This window comes from Periophthalmus magnuspinnatus, chromosome 10, assembly GCF_009829125.3.
Source record: "Periophthalmus magnuspinnatus isolate fPerMag1 chromosome 10, fPerMag1.2.pri, whole genome shotgun sequence".
In the NCBI taxonomy this organism is placed as follows: domain Eukaryota; kingdom Metazoa; phylum Chordata; class Actinopteri; order Gobiiformes; family Gobiidae; genus Periophthalmus; species Periophthalmus magnuspinnatus.
In genome coordinates, this window is record NC_047135.1 from 9662386 (window position 1) to 9679320 (window position 16935).

Below are 16935 nucleotides of genomic sequence, written 5' to 3' on the forward strand. Positions count from 1 at the left end.
GAGAGATATAGATGCCATTCTTAATGTCTGGGGAAGAATACCCACATCAAAAGACTCATTGTACATGTTCAAGAGGTGTGGAATTAATTGATGGGAAAACGTTTTTAAAAATTCAGGTGGAAACCCATCTGGTCCAGGACTCTTACCAGACTGTAAGGACTTAATGGCAATTCCCAATTCCTCAACTGTTATTGGAGCTTCAAGATTATTTTGAGATTCTTCACTGAGTTGGGGTAGATTTAAATGGGAGAAAAAACAGTCAAAGTCAGGCTGCGTATCGTGCTCAGAGGTGTAGAGAGACAAGTAAAAATCCTTAAAACTATCATTAATTTTTTTGACATCATGTGTAGAACCTTGTGGTGTATCAATTTTAGTAATGAGCCTTGAGGCTGAAGTCTGTTTTAATTGATGAACAAGTATCTTGCTTGCTTTATCTCCAAATTCGTAGTAAAGATGGCGGGACTTAATTAAATTTTTTTCAGCCTCAGTGGACAACAGGATATCCATCTTGTTTTTTGTGAGGAGCAGCTCCTTCAACAAATCAGGTGTAGGGGCAGAAGCAAATGTTGCTTGGAGTTGTGAGATACGATTAATCATATCTGATCTTTCTTTGTTAGCCTCTCTATTTTTATGAGCCCTATACGAAATTATTTGTCCCCTGACGAAAGCTTTGAGGGCCTCCCATAATGTTCCGTATGAAATTTCATTGGATGCATTTGTTTCAAAATATAGATCAATCTGAAGGGCAATGTATTGGACAACCTCATCCTGGGACAAGGCAGTTATGCCAAGCCTCCATGGTGGTCTCGGAGCATGGAATGCAAGTCTGAAGGTAGCAGTGAGAGGCGAGTGGTCAGAAATAATAATGGCATTATATGAGCAAGTCTCTACTGATTGGAGCAGCCTACTATCAACAAGAAAATAATCAATCTGAGAAAATGTTTGATGCACTGGTGAGAAAAATGAGTATGCTCGTCCAGTTGGGTTGAGACTTCGCCATAAATCTGTCATACTATAGTCATTTATAAATGCATTGATTACATGTGCAGATCTAGTTAATTTGGATGCAGATGAGGAAGATCTATCCAATAACGGGTTGAGACAGCAATTAAAGTCGCCGCCCAAAACCAGGCGATGAGTGTCTAAGTTTGGCAAATTATAAAGAAAATCTGAAAAGAATTTGTCACTGTCCCAATTTGGTGCATATATATTTGCCAAAATTAATGGTATATTTGCAATATGGCCTGTAACAACTATGTAATGACCCCCAGAGTCTGCAATGACATCTGATGCTGTAAATTGTAATGATTTGTGAATCAGAATGGCTGTGCCTCTGGCTCTTCCATTGAAAAGAGAGTGATAAGATTGGCCAACCCAGCTTCTGCGAATCTTCATATGGTCAGATTTTTTAAAATGAGTTTCTTGTAGATAGGCAACCTTGACCCCTAGACTAGCAAGATGAGAAAGAACCTTATTGATCTTTGATGGCTTTCCTAACCCCCTGACATTCCAGCTTGCAAATGTTACACTAGAACCTATAGATGATGACATATAAGAATTTTAAACTAAAAGTGGTGACACAACGGCATTTAACGTGCCAGGTTCGGCCCGAAGTACGTAAATCAGAGTTCCAATATAAATAAAGCATGTGAAGAGAAACATCGAAATGAGAACAGACTGAGATAAACCCAAAAACAGGAAGGAAGTAAAAATAAAAATAAAAGTAACAATAACAATAACAATAACTAATCTAATGCATACGTTGACGCCGATGGGTCCCGTTACTCAGCTCCAGTGTCCTCCAATTCGTGGTTCACAAAGTCCATCGCCAGCTTAGGGTCCACAAACGTGCGCTCTCTCTTTCCCGGGAGTGTGTCGCGCAGAGTCGCAGGGAAGCGCATGCCATACCTGGCTCCTTCCACAGACCGCAGACGCTTTTTTACGTCTCCAAATGCTGCCCTCTTCTTCGCCACAGACGAGGTAAAGTCGGGAAAAATATACACTTTCCTTCCCATGTACATGAGTGGTTGCTGGCTGGATTTGCGCAGAATTTCGTCTCTCACGTGAGTGTAATGAACGCGCATGATGAACACACGTGGAGGCCCACCTTGCTTTGTTTTTTCTTGACTGGACCGGTGCGCTCTGTCCAGAAGAGGAGCAGCATCTAATCCCAAGATTTCTTTCAAAAGTTCAGACACAAACTTTGTTGGTTGACCGCGCTCCGCGCCCTCCTCAACCCCGACCAGCCTCAGATTATTACGCCTGGACCTGCCCTCAAGATCTTCACATTTAGCGTGTAACTCCTTCATCTCTTTTTGGAGTTGTGCCGTAGCAGAGTCAAGGCTAGTTACAGTGTCCCCAGTGAAGGACGCGGAACATTCCAGATCCTTGATACGAGTATCATGTGATGAGAGCGTGGCTTGTATATTGGTAACTGATGCCGTCAATTCAGCCCTCACAGACTCAATGCTCTTGTTCAGATCAGTTTTCAAGTCCCTTATGTCTTGTCCAATCTTCTCACATATGGATTCCCTTAGACTCTTCAGGGATTCAGTGAACACTGTAGTCGTTAGCGCGTTCTCAGCCTCCGCCTCCTCCGGTGCAGTAGCGGCTAACGCGGAGCTAGCTTGGGAGCAGCCACGGTGTTTATTTGACTGGTTTCGGGTCACTGGAGTTGCCATTTTCGAACTATTCTTTCAAAAAAATATAACCTCGTACAACACTGATGAAAAAAGAAACAGAAATCAAAAGACAGAACCAAATTAAAATGAAAAATAGTGGACCTGCACGGAGCTTGCAAGAAACACGTCTACATCTCAAGCGCCTCCCCCAAGAAAATCCAATAAACTCATACTAGCCGATGAGCGCATCTGATAGGTCAGCGTCACCCATGTGCCTAAGGAAAAACACAAATGTGCACAGAAGCCATACTAATGATTACACATGACATATTACCTACAATTTAGTCAATAGCAGAATAAACCACGCTTACTGATCAGTAACAGCATCCAGTCCATCAAAACATAAGGTTCCACGAACCACTCTGGGTCCGAGATGCCTCTAGTATAGCTTGCACAAACATCCACATTGTCCTCGATCGTTTATGGAAAAGCCTGGCATGTCATACATCGCCGTGTTCAGCTGCTCATTGGCTGTAAGGGGAAAACATCAGTAAACGTGTGTAATGTAACTGTTTGGTTCTACAAGGGGAAGAGTGGGGCATAAACTTTCACTCATCTGTAGCAATGATTCGCTGTCTGGGGCTCCAGTAACCCACAACCTCCACCTTATTGGCCAACATTGGTGTCAGTCACAAGCTAACATGTTTGTTTAGCGCCGAGGAACAAAGTTGGCATTGACACAAGTTTATTATGCCTGAAATCGACAAAAGAAATGCAACAAAGGATGGAGCAGATTTCCCATTTGGAATACTTTCCTGCAGCAGATTGGATATGGAGGAACTAACTTATTTTGTGGACATAATTTCTTCACTTAATTATATTTTCTGGACCTGTACGGAATGAATGAGACCAACTGTGTAGGAATATGTTGATGTTTAACAGAACCAGAGCCTTCAAACATAAGTGAATTCCAAATCCACATTTTTTACTTTTCTGTAAAAATGTCTTTCCTGTCAGCACTGTGGTGATTGGAGGTGAAAATGGTTTGCATATTCAGAAAGATGAATGCTGTAGCTTTCATTTGATGTGTAGATTGTTTGCATGACGCAGAAATATATGTACATTGCTGTCAAGTTGTAAAGTGAAGACGGTGGCCCAGGGGCGGGCCGTCGGAAGGTTAACAGGTTAAATAAGTGTAACATAAGAATATGCTCATTTTGTCTCAACAAATCCACACTACCACATAATCACTGTTAAATAATGAAAACTCCTGAGTGCACAGATGAGTTGGAGGGGCTCTAAGAAATTGTCCTTGTGTGTCTACAGGCTGTCTGGATGTCTGATCTCTGAGAGGGGCGGGGCTGCTCTAGCCTCAGCTCTGAGCTCCGCCCACTCCCATCTTAGAGAGTTAGACCTGAGCTACAACCATCCAGGACCCTCAGCAGAGCTCCTGACCACTCTACGGGACCACTGTCCCCTGGACTCCCTCAGGTGAGCACTACACTCCACATTGCTGTCACATAAACTGTAGCACTACACTCCACATTGCTGTCACATAAACTGTAATGTAACTGTTTCACTCCGCCCTTCGCTTTGTTACAGGTGATGGATTTGAAACTCATCACTGTACGCTCTATGAAAAAGTAGGTTGGCCATCACTATCTGTTAGAAGAGAACAGCACTGCATTAAGTTTATCTATAAGGGATTACTTCAAAAACTGCCAGAATACCTCACCTGCTTGTTAATTATTGATACCGGAACATTTAACACCAGATCACATGACTGCATAAGGCTAAGGACGAGCCACACCAGAACTGAGATGGGAAAGAGGGCTTTTGGCTGTTTTGCTTCACAAAAATGGAATATGCTCCAAGCAAAAGCAAAACTGGTCACGTTGGTGACACAATTGCAATTTAATAATCTGATAACAAACTTTTATACACACACCTGCACTTGTTATTGATGTTTTTTATGGACTTATTTGTTTTGATTGTTTTTTCAGTTTGTGTTGTATTTTAAACAGGGCACCCATGAAAAAGAGAGCCCAAGTGCTCTCATTGGGTCCCCCTGTATAAATAAAGATAAATAATAAAATAATGACTCCCATCAGCTAAGGCTCCACTGAAACTGGAACTGTCCACTGCCTGACAACCCAGACTGCAGAACTTTTAACTGTCACTGTTCAACAATACAAGTGTAGCTAAATATACTGTGAGGACTGTATGTCCTGGTGGCGGAGGAGTAAAAGATTTTTGAAAGACACACAGACACACCCAGGCTCACCTGTGCAGACAGAGGTTGGAGGAGACTTCTCTGATATTAAGTTGATCCAAACCGCCTTGTCCGGCGAGCCCAATTTCAAGCACTTCACACCGCACTCGCCCTGCTCCAGAGTGTGAATGGAGCCTTACATCAACCTAACTATTAAAACTGATTGTATGAGCTGATAAACAGGGTGTCTTTAAAGTCTCTTTACAATTACGTAAAATCTCTTTTTATTAAAAAAAAAATATTACGAAGGCAAGATATCGTGTCAAATGTTTTTACGAGAACCATTACAGACACATCAAGACAGTACTCGATTTCTTGCCATGTTCACTCTAGCATAGCCTCATCAGTGGTTGCAATTGCATCTGTTATCTTTTGCTTTAGTTCAGTAATGTCCCATATCTTTGTTCAATACACGATATCTTTAACATGGCCCCATAGAAAGAAATCCAGAGGTGTGATATCTAATAAACCTGGTGGCCATGAAATTGGTCCATCTCTTCCAATCCAACGGCCTGAAAATGTTTTATTGAAGAACTCACAAAAAATGCAATGTGATTAAAAACTTTTATAACCACTGACAACAGTAGAACAAATCTAATGGATATATCTTATAAATTGCTTGTGTAATTCAATTTTAAAATTGTGAAGAGACTTTATGGACACTCTGTATTTATAAACCAGCAGGTGTCACGAAACTGTGCCTAGTTCGTTATGTTGAAAGATAAGTTCGCTCTGATGGTTTAATGGGTCAGACTTGAACACTGAAGACTGCTCCGAGTGTGCTCTTTGTTGAGGTTATTAGATAGTGTTCTTAACAGCTGACACCAGTTTAACCTATTGGGTCTAACAGTCCATTCTGTCCTGTGTAAGTCATAGTGTAGGGGATACATCACAGAGTTGCTGCTTGAAACCTAGACTCTGGCACTTTGTCACTAATCACTGTCACTCACAGTGGTTTCAGCCATTCTACTGTGTCTAGTTACTGTTATGTGGCCTATTTTCTGTCATGTCTGTCGAATAGTTGCTCTCTCAAACAACTTTAGGACCTGCTCTTGTCTAGAAAACTCTACTATTCATGTGTGAGAGTGATCCTCTGAGCTGTGTGTGTTTCAGGCTGGATCCTGCTGGAGAGTGCTGGATGGTTCCAGGTCTCAAGAAACGTGAGTAAACAGGAAGTGATGTCATAAGTGTGGTATGAAGAATAAGACATAACGTCAACAGTGAAACTCACCTGTTTTTCACCTGTGCCTTTCCAAACACCCGTCTCTTTGCTCTAACATTCAGGTTTGTGTGTTCATGTCACATTGAGTACAGTGCAAATGATCAAGTACAGTTTGAGTGAGTGGAGAGGGTCTCAACTCTCGACAGCAAGTGTAGTGTGAGGGGGCAGGAAGACTAACTCTCATGTTTCCATTATCACCAATTAAACAATAATGAGAAAAACACGAAAACATGTCACATGTACACTCTGTTTTACCATATTTATGCAAACAAATAAAAATAATTCACATGGCAAAATTCTTTAAATACAAACCTTGTTTCCAAATACTTTTCGAAATCATAACACTGAATCTGTAAACCATCTGATTAACAAAAAGGCAAAAACAAATATTTATAAAGATCTAATTAACAACTGACTTCCCCTATTCCTCCTTCATATATTATTTTAAATAATATGTATTGAGTAATAAATTAATGTATAATTATATTTATTACAATAAACTATCTAACCCCATCCCAAATCTAGATTACATTCATTTATATTTTCTTTTACAGAATGTACTTTTTTTGTAGTGTATTCTGTATAGTGTTTAGTGACCAGTCATACACAGAGATGACAAGTGGTAATAAGACATAACAAGACATAACATGGTTTGTAGACATAACAGATATTTACAGTTGTATGTGGCAAGTTTGTGTTGTGTGTGACGTGTGTGTGATATTTGTGTGATTTTGGAGGGGATAAGGTGGAGAATGCAGCAGAGGAGAATGCTGCTGCTAGTAATTCAAGAGGGGACTGGGAGAGGAGAAAAATATAATAATATAATACTAGTAAAGGAATAAATTAAAGTTATAATAATAATGATACAATAATAATAATTAAAGCCGCAAGCGTCGATGATGGCCCTCGCCCCCCGCGCGACCGCCCCCCCATGCGACCGCCCGGGGCCGGCCACTGCCCCCACGCACTATTTTCCCCGCCCGGCTACCCCACGGCCGCAATCCGCCCCCCTTCACACAGTTTCTATATAAATATGTGTGACCAACACATTATAATGGAGGTCCACGGCGTTGAACCGGCAACCTCGTGCACAATACAGATATGGTGTAATGGACTTTTTTGCCTCTTTTGAGGTCCACAATGATATCACCAACTTTCATGCCAATCGGACAAAGTTGAGTTTTTTACCTGTACAGTAGGGGGCGCTATGGAGGTCACTGGCCACATGTTTATAATGGTTCTCTATTCACAGTTTTAATCCGCATCAGTGATTAGAATTTGAGCTTTTTAGTCTGATCCACGTGTCTGTGAGAGGGAATCAAATATGCAGGAAAGCAGTCATATTTTGACAGTGTGCTGTGCATAAACCAGAAAGAATATCCCCAAAACGTGGATGATTATTGACAATAATCATGTGTACATGCTGTATGTGGAGTTTGAGGAAATTTGGATGAAAAACCTAGGACTAGATAGGTTTCATTTGCACTTAAGGAAAAGTCGTGTAGGAATTTAAATCCAATGACGAAGTCATATTTTGAGGGCATCCTACTCATGAACCATAAAGAATATCCCCAAAACGTGGATGATTATTGACAATCGACATATGTACATGCTGTATGTGGAGTTTGATGTAATTCGGATGAAAAACCTAGGAGTAGATATAATTCATAGACATGCAAGTCAAAGTGCCTAGTGCCAATTTCTTTTCAATTCATTGCGCCCCTGGTGGCCAACAGTGGAAAATAACCCATGGCCCTAATGTAATTTTTTGTGTCTTCTGAGACCATGAATTGATGCCCCAAATTTCATAGGAATTGGATAATGTTGGCATTTCACCTCTATGGTAGGGGGCGCTATAGTGTTCATTTTGATTAAAATTAATATTGCATTCCATTCAAGGCCCAATCTTGCATATGTGATGTGAATGTGAGCTCTGTAGGGCAATGCCTGTGGTCGTGAGAGGACATTGAAAAAACAGGAAACGAAGGCGTATTTCGGTGGCGGCATACGGGCGAACCGTGTGGAATTCGGAGAAAACGTGGATAACTTCTGAAAACCCATGTGTCTGGATGTGGCATGTGAAATCTGAGCTCATTTGGACCAAAAACCTGAGACTAGTAGCGTTTTGAAAACACGCTGCGAATGAAGTGGCGAATTTTTTATCCAAAATGGCCGACTTCCTGTCTGTCATAGAGCAGTGCTTCAATTCATTTTTATGCTTGTCCCCCCATTCTCTATCACTGTTCTGCTTTTTGTGTGTGTTTTCCAAAATAAACCAAGCTCCTCTCCCATAGGGGTGAATTTTTAGGTGGCGCCGTCGAGTCAGGGGGCATGGGACATTTTCCCGACACCAATTTTATGAAATTTTTTGCCGAGCCGGTCGATTCTATACCCCCATGTGAGACTTTTCGTGAATGTTCAGGGGGTGAAAAATGCGATTGTTTTGGCGGAAAAACGAAGAACAATGTTAATATGCAGTGTGGCCCTGAGCTGTGTGGCCCTGACTCTATATGAGAGGGGTCTGTGGCTTTGCACCAGCAACCACGTACATAATACAGGTATGGTGTAATGGACTTTTTTGACCCTTTTAATGCTCACAATTATCTCCCCAAGTTTCATGCCAATCAGACAAAGTTGTGTATTTTACCAATACTGTAGGGGGCGCTATAGTGTTCATTTAGATAACAATTAATAGTGCATTCTATTAATACCCGGATATCACATGTGTGATGTGAATTTCAGCTGTCTAGAACAATGCATGTGCGTGTCAGAAATTTTTTTATGATTTTTTTTTTAGTATTTGCGCCCCTGGTGGCCAACCGTGGACAATGACTCATGGCCATAATGTAATTTTTTGTTTCTTCTGATGCCACTGATTTATTCCCCGAATTTCGTAGGAATAGGATAATGTTGGCGTTTCACCCCTATAGTAGGGGGCGCTATAGTGTTCATTTTTATTACAATTAATAATCCATTTTATTAATACCCTCATATCACACGTGTTATGTGAATTTGAGCTGTGTAGACCAATGCATGTGCGTGTCAGACATTTTTAAATGATTTTTTTTGGAGTCTTTGCGCCCCTGGTGGCCAAGTGTGAAAAATGACCTATGCCCGTAATATTAATTTTTGGTGCACGTCATGCCCCCAATTTATTCCCCGAATTTCGTAGGAATCCGATAATGTTTGCGTTTCACCCCTATGGTAGGGGGCGCTATAGTGTTCATTTTGATTAAAATTAATATTGCATTCCATTCATGCCCCAATCTCGCATATGTGATGTGAATGTGAGCTCTGTAGGGCAATGCCTGTGGTCGTGAGAGGACATTGAAAAAACAGGAAACGAAGGCGTATTTCGGTGGCGGCATACGGGCGAACGGTGTGGAATTCGGAGAAAACGTGGATAACTTCTGAAAACCCATGTGTCTGGATGTGGCATGTGAAATCTGAGCTCATTTGGACCAAAAACCTGAGACTAGTAGCGTTTTGAAAACACGCTGCGAATGAAGTGGCGAATTTTTTATCCAAAATGGCCGACTTCCTGTCTGTCATAGAGCAGTGCTTCAATTCATTTTTATGCTTGTCCCCCCATTCTCTATCACTGTTCTGCTTTTTGTGTGTGTTTTCCAAAATAAACCAGGCTCCTCTCCCATAGGGGTGAATTTTTAGGTGGCGCCGTCGAGTCAGGGGGCATGGGACATTTTCCCGACACCAATTTTATGAAATTTTTTGCCGAGCCGGTCGATTCTATACCCCCATGTGAGACTTTTCGTGAATGTTCAGGGGGTGAAAAATGCGATTGTTTTGATGGAAAAACGAAGAACAATGTTAATATGCAGTGTGGCCCTGAGCTGTGTGGCCCTGACTCTATATGAGAGGGGTCTGTGGCTTTGCACCAGCAACCACGTACATAATACAGGTATGGTGTAATGGACTTTTTTGACCCTTTTAATGCTCACAATTATCTCCCCAAGTTTCATGCCAATCGGACAAAGTTGTGTATTTTACCAATACTGTAGGGGGCGCTATAGTGTTCATTTAGATAACAATTAATAGTGCATTCTATTAATACCCGGATATCACATGTGTGATGTGAATTTCAGCTGTCTAGAACAATGCATGTGCGTGTCAGAAATTTTTTTATGATTTCTTTTTTAGTATTTGCGCCCCTGGTGGCCAACCGTGGACAATGACTCATGGCCATAATGTAATTTTTTGTTTCTTCTGATGCCACTGATTTATTCCCCGAATTTCGTAGGAATACGATAATGTTGGCGTTTCACCCCTATAGTAGGGGGCGCTATAGTGTTCATTTTTATTACAATTAATAATCCATTTTATTAATACCCTCATATCACACGTGTTATGTGAATTTGAGCTGTGTAGACCAATGCATGTGCGTGTCAGACATTTTTAAATGATTTTTTTTGGAGTCTTTGCGCCCCTGGTGGCCAAGTGTGAAAAATAACCTATGCCCGTAATATTATTTTTTGGTCCACGTCATGCCCCCAATTTATTCCCCGAATTTCGTAGGAATCCGATAATGTTTGCGTTTCACCCCTATGGTAGGGGGCGCTATAGTGTTCATTTTGATTAAAATTAATATTGCATTCCATTCATGCCTCAATCTCGCATATGTGATGTGAATGTGAGCTCTGTAGGGAAATGCCTGTGGCCGTGAGAGGACATCGAAAAAACAGGAAACGAAGGCGTATTTCGGTGGCGGCGTACGGGCGAACGGTGTGGAATTTGGAGAAAACGTGGATAACTTTTGAAAACCCATGTGTCTGGATGTGGCATGTGAAATCTGAGCTCATTTGGACCAAAAACCTGAGACTAGTAGCGTTTTGAAAACACGCTGCGAATGAAGCGGCGAATTTTTTATCCAAAATGGCCGACTTCCTGTCTGTCATAGAGCAGTGCTTCAATTCATTTTTATGCTTGTCCCCCCATTCTCTATCACTGTTCTGCTTTTTGTGTGTGTTTTCCAAAATAAACCAGGCTCCTCTCCCATAGGGGTGAATTTTTAGGTGGCGCCGTCGAGTCAGGGGGCATGGGACATTTTCCCGACACCAATTTTATGAAATTTTTTGCCGAGCCGGTCGATTCTATACCCCCATGTGAGACTTTTCGTGAATGTTCAGGGGGTGAAAAATGCGATTGTTTTGGTGGAAAAACGAAGAACAATGTTAATATGCAGTGTGGCCCTGAGCTGTGTGGCCCTGACTCTATATGAGAGGGGTCTGTGGCTTTGCACCAGCAACCACGTACATAATACAGGTATGGTGTAATGGACTTTTTTGACCCTTTTAATGCTCACAATTATCTCCCCAAGTTTCATGCCAATCGGACAAAGTTGTGTATTTTACCAATACTGTAGGGGGCGCTATAGTGTTCATTTAGATAACAATTAATAGTGCATTCTATTAATACCCGGATATCACATGTGTGATGTGAATTTCAGCTGTCTAGAACAATGCATGTGCGTGTCAGAAATTTTTTTATGATTTCTTTTTTAGTATTTGCGCCCCTGGTGGCCAACCGTGGACAATGACTCATGGCCATAATGTAATTTTTTGTTTCTTCTGATGCCACTGATTTATTCCCCGAATTTCGTAGGAATACGATAATGTTGGCGTTTCACCCCTATAGTAGGGGGCGCTATAGTGTTCATTTTTATTACAATTAATAATCCATTTTATTAATACCCTCATATCACACGTGTTATGTGAATTTGAGCTGTGTAGACCAATGCATGTGCGTGTCAGACATTTTTAAATGATTTTTTTTGGAGTCTTTGCGCCCCTGGTGGCCAAGTGTGAAAAATAACCTATGCCCGTAATATTATTTTTTGGTGCACGTCATGCCCCCAATTTATTCCCCGAATTTCGTAGGAATCCGATAATGTTTGCGTTTCACCCCTATGGTAGGGGGCGCTATAGTGTTCATTTTGATTAAAATTAATATTGCATTCCATTCATGCCTCAATCTCGCATATGTGATGTGAATGTGAGCTCTGTAGGGCAATGCCTGTGGCCGTGAGAGGACATCGAAAAAACAGGAAACGAAGGCGTATTTCGGTGGCGGCGTACGGGCGAACGGTGTGGAATTTGGAGAAAACGTGGATAACTTTTGAAAACCCATGTGTCTGGATGTGGCATGTGAAATCTGAGCTCATTTGGACCAAAAACCTGAGACTAGTAGCGTTTTGAAAACACGCTGCGAATGAAGCGGCGAATTTTTGATCCAAAATGGCCGACTTCCTGTCTGTCATAGGGCAGCGCTATAATTATATTTTTTGCTTCTCTCTATGAGCTCTATCACTGGTACGAATTTCGTCAAAATCTGAGTCGGGCCTTCCTATTAAATTGAAAATCTCAAAATTTCTAGGTGGCGCTGTCGAGCCGGTGTGCTTCGGACATTATCGCGATGCCAATTTTATGAAATTTTTCGCCGAGCCGGTCGATCCTATACCTATATGTGGGACTTTTCGTCGACGTTCAGGGGGTGAAAACTGCGATCCTTTTGGCGGAAAAATAATAATAATTAAAGCCGCAAGCGGCGATGATGGCCCTCGCCCCCTGCGCGACCGCCCCCCCACGCGACCGCCCGGGGCCGGCCACCGCCTTCACGCACCATTTTCCCCGCCTGGCCACCCCACGGCTGCAACCCGCCCCCCTTCACACAGTTTCTATATAAATATGCGTGACCCACACATTATAATGGAGGTCCACGGCATTGAACCGGCAACCTTGTGCACAATACAGGTATGGTGTAATGGACTTTTTTGCCTCTTTTGAGGTCCACAATGATCTCACCAACTTTCATGCCAATCGGACAAAGTTGAGTTTTTTACCTGTACAGTAGGGGGCGCTATGGAGGTCACTGGCCACATGTTTATAATGGTTCTCTATTCACAGTTTTAATCCGAATCAGTGATTACAATTTGAGCTTTTTAGGCTGATCCATGTGTCTGTGAGAGGTAATCAAATATGCAGGAAAGCAGTCATATTTTGACAGTGTGCTGTGCATAAACCAGAAAGAATATCCCCAAAACGTGGATGATTATTGACAATCGACATATGCACATACTGTATGTGGAGTTTGATGTAATTCGGATGAAAAACCTAGGAGTAGATATGATTCATAGACATGCAAGTCAAAGTTCATTCATTGCGCCCCAAGTGGATAACTTCTGAAAACCCACTTGTCTGGATGTGGCATGTGAAATCTGAGCTCATTTGGACCAAAAACCTGAGACTAGTAGCGTTTTGAAAACACGCTGCGAATGAAGCTGCGAATTTTTGATCCAAAATGGCCGATTTCCTGTCTGTCATAGAGCAGTGCTTCAATTCATTTTTATGCTTGTCCCCCCATTCTCTATCACTGTTCTGATTTTTGTGTGTGTTTTCCAAAATAAACCAGGCTCCTCTCCCATAGGGGTGAAATTTTAGGTGGCGCTGTCGAGTCAGGGGGCATGGGACATTTTCCCGAAACCAATTTTATGAAATTTTTCGCAGAGCCGGTCGATTCTATACCCCCATGTGAGACTTTTCGTGAATGTTCAGGGGGTGAAAAATGCGATTGTTTTGGCGGAAAAACGAAGAACAATGTTAATATGCAGTGTGGGCCTGGGCTGTGTGGCCCTGACTCTATATGAGAGGGGTCTGTGGCTTTGCACCGGCAACCACGTACATAATACAGGTATGATGTAATGGACTTTTTTGACCCTTTTAATGCCCACAATTATCTCCCCAAGTTTCATGCCAATCGGACAAAGTTGTGTATTTTACCAATACTGTAGGGGGCGCTATAGTGTTCATTTAGATACTAATTAATAGTGCATTCTGTTAATACCCTCACATCACACGTGTGATGTGAATTTGAGCTGTGTAGACCAATGCATGTGCGTGTCAGACATTTTTAAATGATTTTATTTGGAGTCTTTGCGCCCCTGGTGGCCAACCGTGGAAAATGGCTCATGGCCATAATGTAATTTTTGTTTCTTCTGATGCCACCGATTTATTCCCCGAATTTCGTAGGAATCCGATAATATTGGCGTTTCACCCCTATGATAGGGGGCGCTATAGTGTTCATTTTTATTACAATTAATAATCAATTTTATTAATACCCTCACATCACACGTGTGATGTGAATTTGAGCTGTGTAGACCAATGCATGTGCGTGTCAGACATTTTTAAATGATTTTTTTTGGAGTCTTTGCGCCCCTGGTGGCCAAGTGTGAAAAATGACCTATGCCCGTAATATTATTTTTTGGTCCACGTCATGCCCCCAATTTATTCCCCGAATTTCGTAGGAATCCGATAATGCTTGCGTTTCACCCCTATGGTAGGGGGCGCTATAGTGTTCATTTTGATTAAAATTAATATTGCATTCCATTCATGCCCCAATCTCGCATATGTGATGTGAATGTGAGCTCTGTAGGGCAATGCCTGTGGTCGTGAGAGGACATCGAAAAAACAGGAAACGAAGGCGTATTTCGGCGGCGGCGTACGGGCGAACCGTGTGGAATTTGGAGAAAACGTGGATAACTTCTGAAAACCCATGTGTCTGGATGCGGCATGTCAAATCTGAGCTCATTTGGACCAAAAACCTGAGACTAGTAGGGTTTTGAAAATACGCAACGAAACATTTGGCAAATTTTCGATTCAATATAGCCGACTTCCTGTCCGTCCTAGGGCCGCACTATGATTGGCTTTTTTGCTTGTCTCCATGAGCTTTATCACTGGTGTGAATTTCGTCGAGCTAGGGCGAAAAATGCATGTCGGCTCCCAATTCATTTTTAAATTTTGAATTTTCTAGGTGGCGCTGTCGAGCCGGTGTGCTTCGGACATTGTCGCAATGCCAATTTTATGAAATTTTTCGCCGAACCGGTCGATCCTATACCTATATGTGGGACTTTTCGTCGACGTTCAGGGGGTGAAAACTGCGATTGTTTTGGCGGAAAAACGAAGAACAATGTTAATATGCAGTGTGGCCCTGAGCTGTGTGGCTCTGACTCTATATGAGAGGGGTCTGTGGCTTTGCACCGGCAACCGTGTACATAATACAGGTATGGTGTAATGGACTTTTTTGACCCTTTTAATGCCCATAATTATCTCCCCAAGTTTCATGCCAATCGGACAAAGTTGTGTATTTTACCAATACTGTAGGGGGCGCTATAGTGTTCATTTAGATAACAATTAATAGTGCATTCTGTTAATACCCTCATATCACACGTGTGATGTGAATTTGAGCTGTGTAGACCAATGCATGTGCGTGTCAGAAATTTTTAAATGATTTTTTTTGGAGTCTTTGCGCCCCTGGTGGCCAAGTGTGAAAAATGACCTATGCCCGTAATATTATTTTTTGGTCCACGTCATTCCCCCAATTTATTTCCCGAATTTCGTAGGAATCCGATAATGTTGGCGTTTCACCCCTATGGTAGGGGGCGCTATAGTATTCATTTTGATTAAAATTAATATTGCATTCCATTCATGCCCCAATCACACATATGTGATGTGAATGTGAGCTCTGTAGGGCAATGCCTGTGGTCGTGAGAGGACATCGAAAAAACAGGAAACGAAGGCGTATTTTGGCGGCGGCGTATGGGCGAACCGTGTGGAATTCGGAGAAAATGTGGATAACTTTTGAAAACCCATGTGTGTGGATGTGGCATGTGAAATCTGAGCTCATTTGGACCAAAAACCTGAGACTAGTAGCGTTTTGAAAACACGCTGCGAATGAAGCGGCGAATTTTTGATCCAAAATGGCCGACTTCCTGTCTGTCATAGGGCAGCGCTATAATTATATTTTTTGTTTCTCTCTATGAGCTCTATCACTGGTACGAATTTCGTCAAAATCTGAGTCGGGCCTTCCTATTAAATTGAAAATCTCAAAATTTCTAGGTGGCGCTGTCGAGCCGGTGTGCTTCGGACATTATCGCGATGCCAATTTTATGAAATTTTTCGCCGAGCCGGTCGATCCTATACCTATATGTGGGACTTTTCGTCGACGTTCAGGGGGTGAAAACTGCGATCCTTTTGGCGGAAAAATAATAATAATAAGAAGAAGAAACCCAGGAAGAACAATGCCCCTCGCCATCACTTCGTGAGTGGCGAGGGCCAATAATAATAAGAAGAAGAAACCCAGGAAGAACAATGCCCCTCGCCATCACTTCGTGAGTGGCGAGGGCCAATAAACAAAAATAAAATAAGGGGGAAAGAATGATGATAATAATAAGAAAAAATGATTGATTAGTTGTTAATGAACTATATTATAATTGTGTGCTAACAGATTTCTGTGAGGTCTCTCTGGATCCAAACACTGCCAACAACACACTGGAGCTGTCTGTGGACAAAAGGACTGTGACCAGTGTGGACGAGCTCCAGCTGTATCTCTCTCACCAGGACAGGTTCAGCTCCTGTGCCCAGGTCCTGAGCTCCACTGGTCTGACTGGGCGCTGTTACTGGGAGGTGGAGTGGAGAGGGAATGTAGATATAGCAGTGAGTTATAAAGGAATCAGACGGAGAGGAGACGCGGAGGACTGTAGGTTTGGAGACAATGAGCAATCCTGGAGTCTGAGGTAGATTTACCTGATTACTAGCCTGGATAATAAACAGTTGAACTACTTACCAGTTGTGAGTTTCTTTTGGGTCCTAAGTAAAACCGTGACATAAGCAGGAAGTGAAATTATAAACTAAACTAGATGAAACTGGGCAAATTTTTTTGTAAAATCTTAAATATAATGATGTTAACTGTGTTTTAGTAAAGTGAATAGTCTAACCTGTCATATGCACTTGCCACCTCCTGTGCCTACA

The 16935-nt window shown here is 42.0% G+C and overlaps 1 protein-coding gene across 1 annotated transcript in view; it reads left to right on the forward strand.

Annotated features, from left to right (window-relative positions):
* The window catches only part of LOC129456632 (ribonuclease inhibitor-like), a 28128-nt gene extending 11424 nt beyond the window's left edge, over positions 1–16704 (forward strand). The window contains exons 6-8 of the mRNA XM_055225062.1: positions 3948–4112; positions 6007–6053; positions 16412–16704. Coding sequence (XP_055081037.1) covers positions 3948–4112; positions 6007–6053; positions 16412–16704 — 505 coding nt within the window. The remainder of the gene's footprint in view (positions 1–3947; positions 4113–6006; positions 6054–16411) is intronic.
* The last annotated feature ends 231 nt before the right edge of the window (positions 16705–16935 follow it).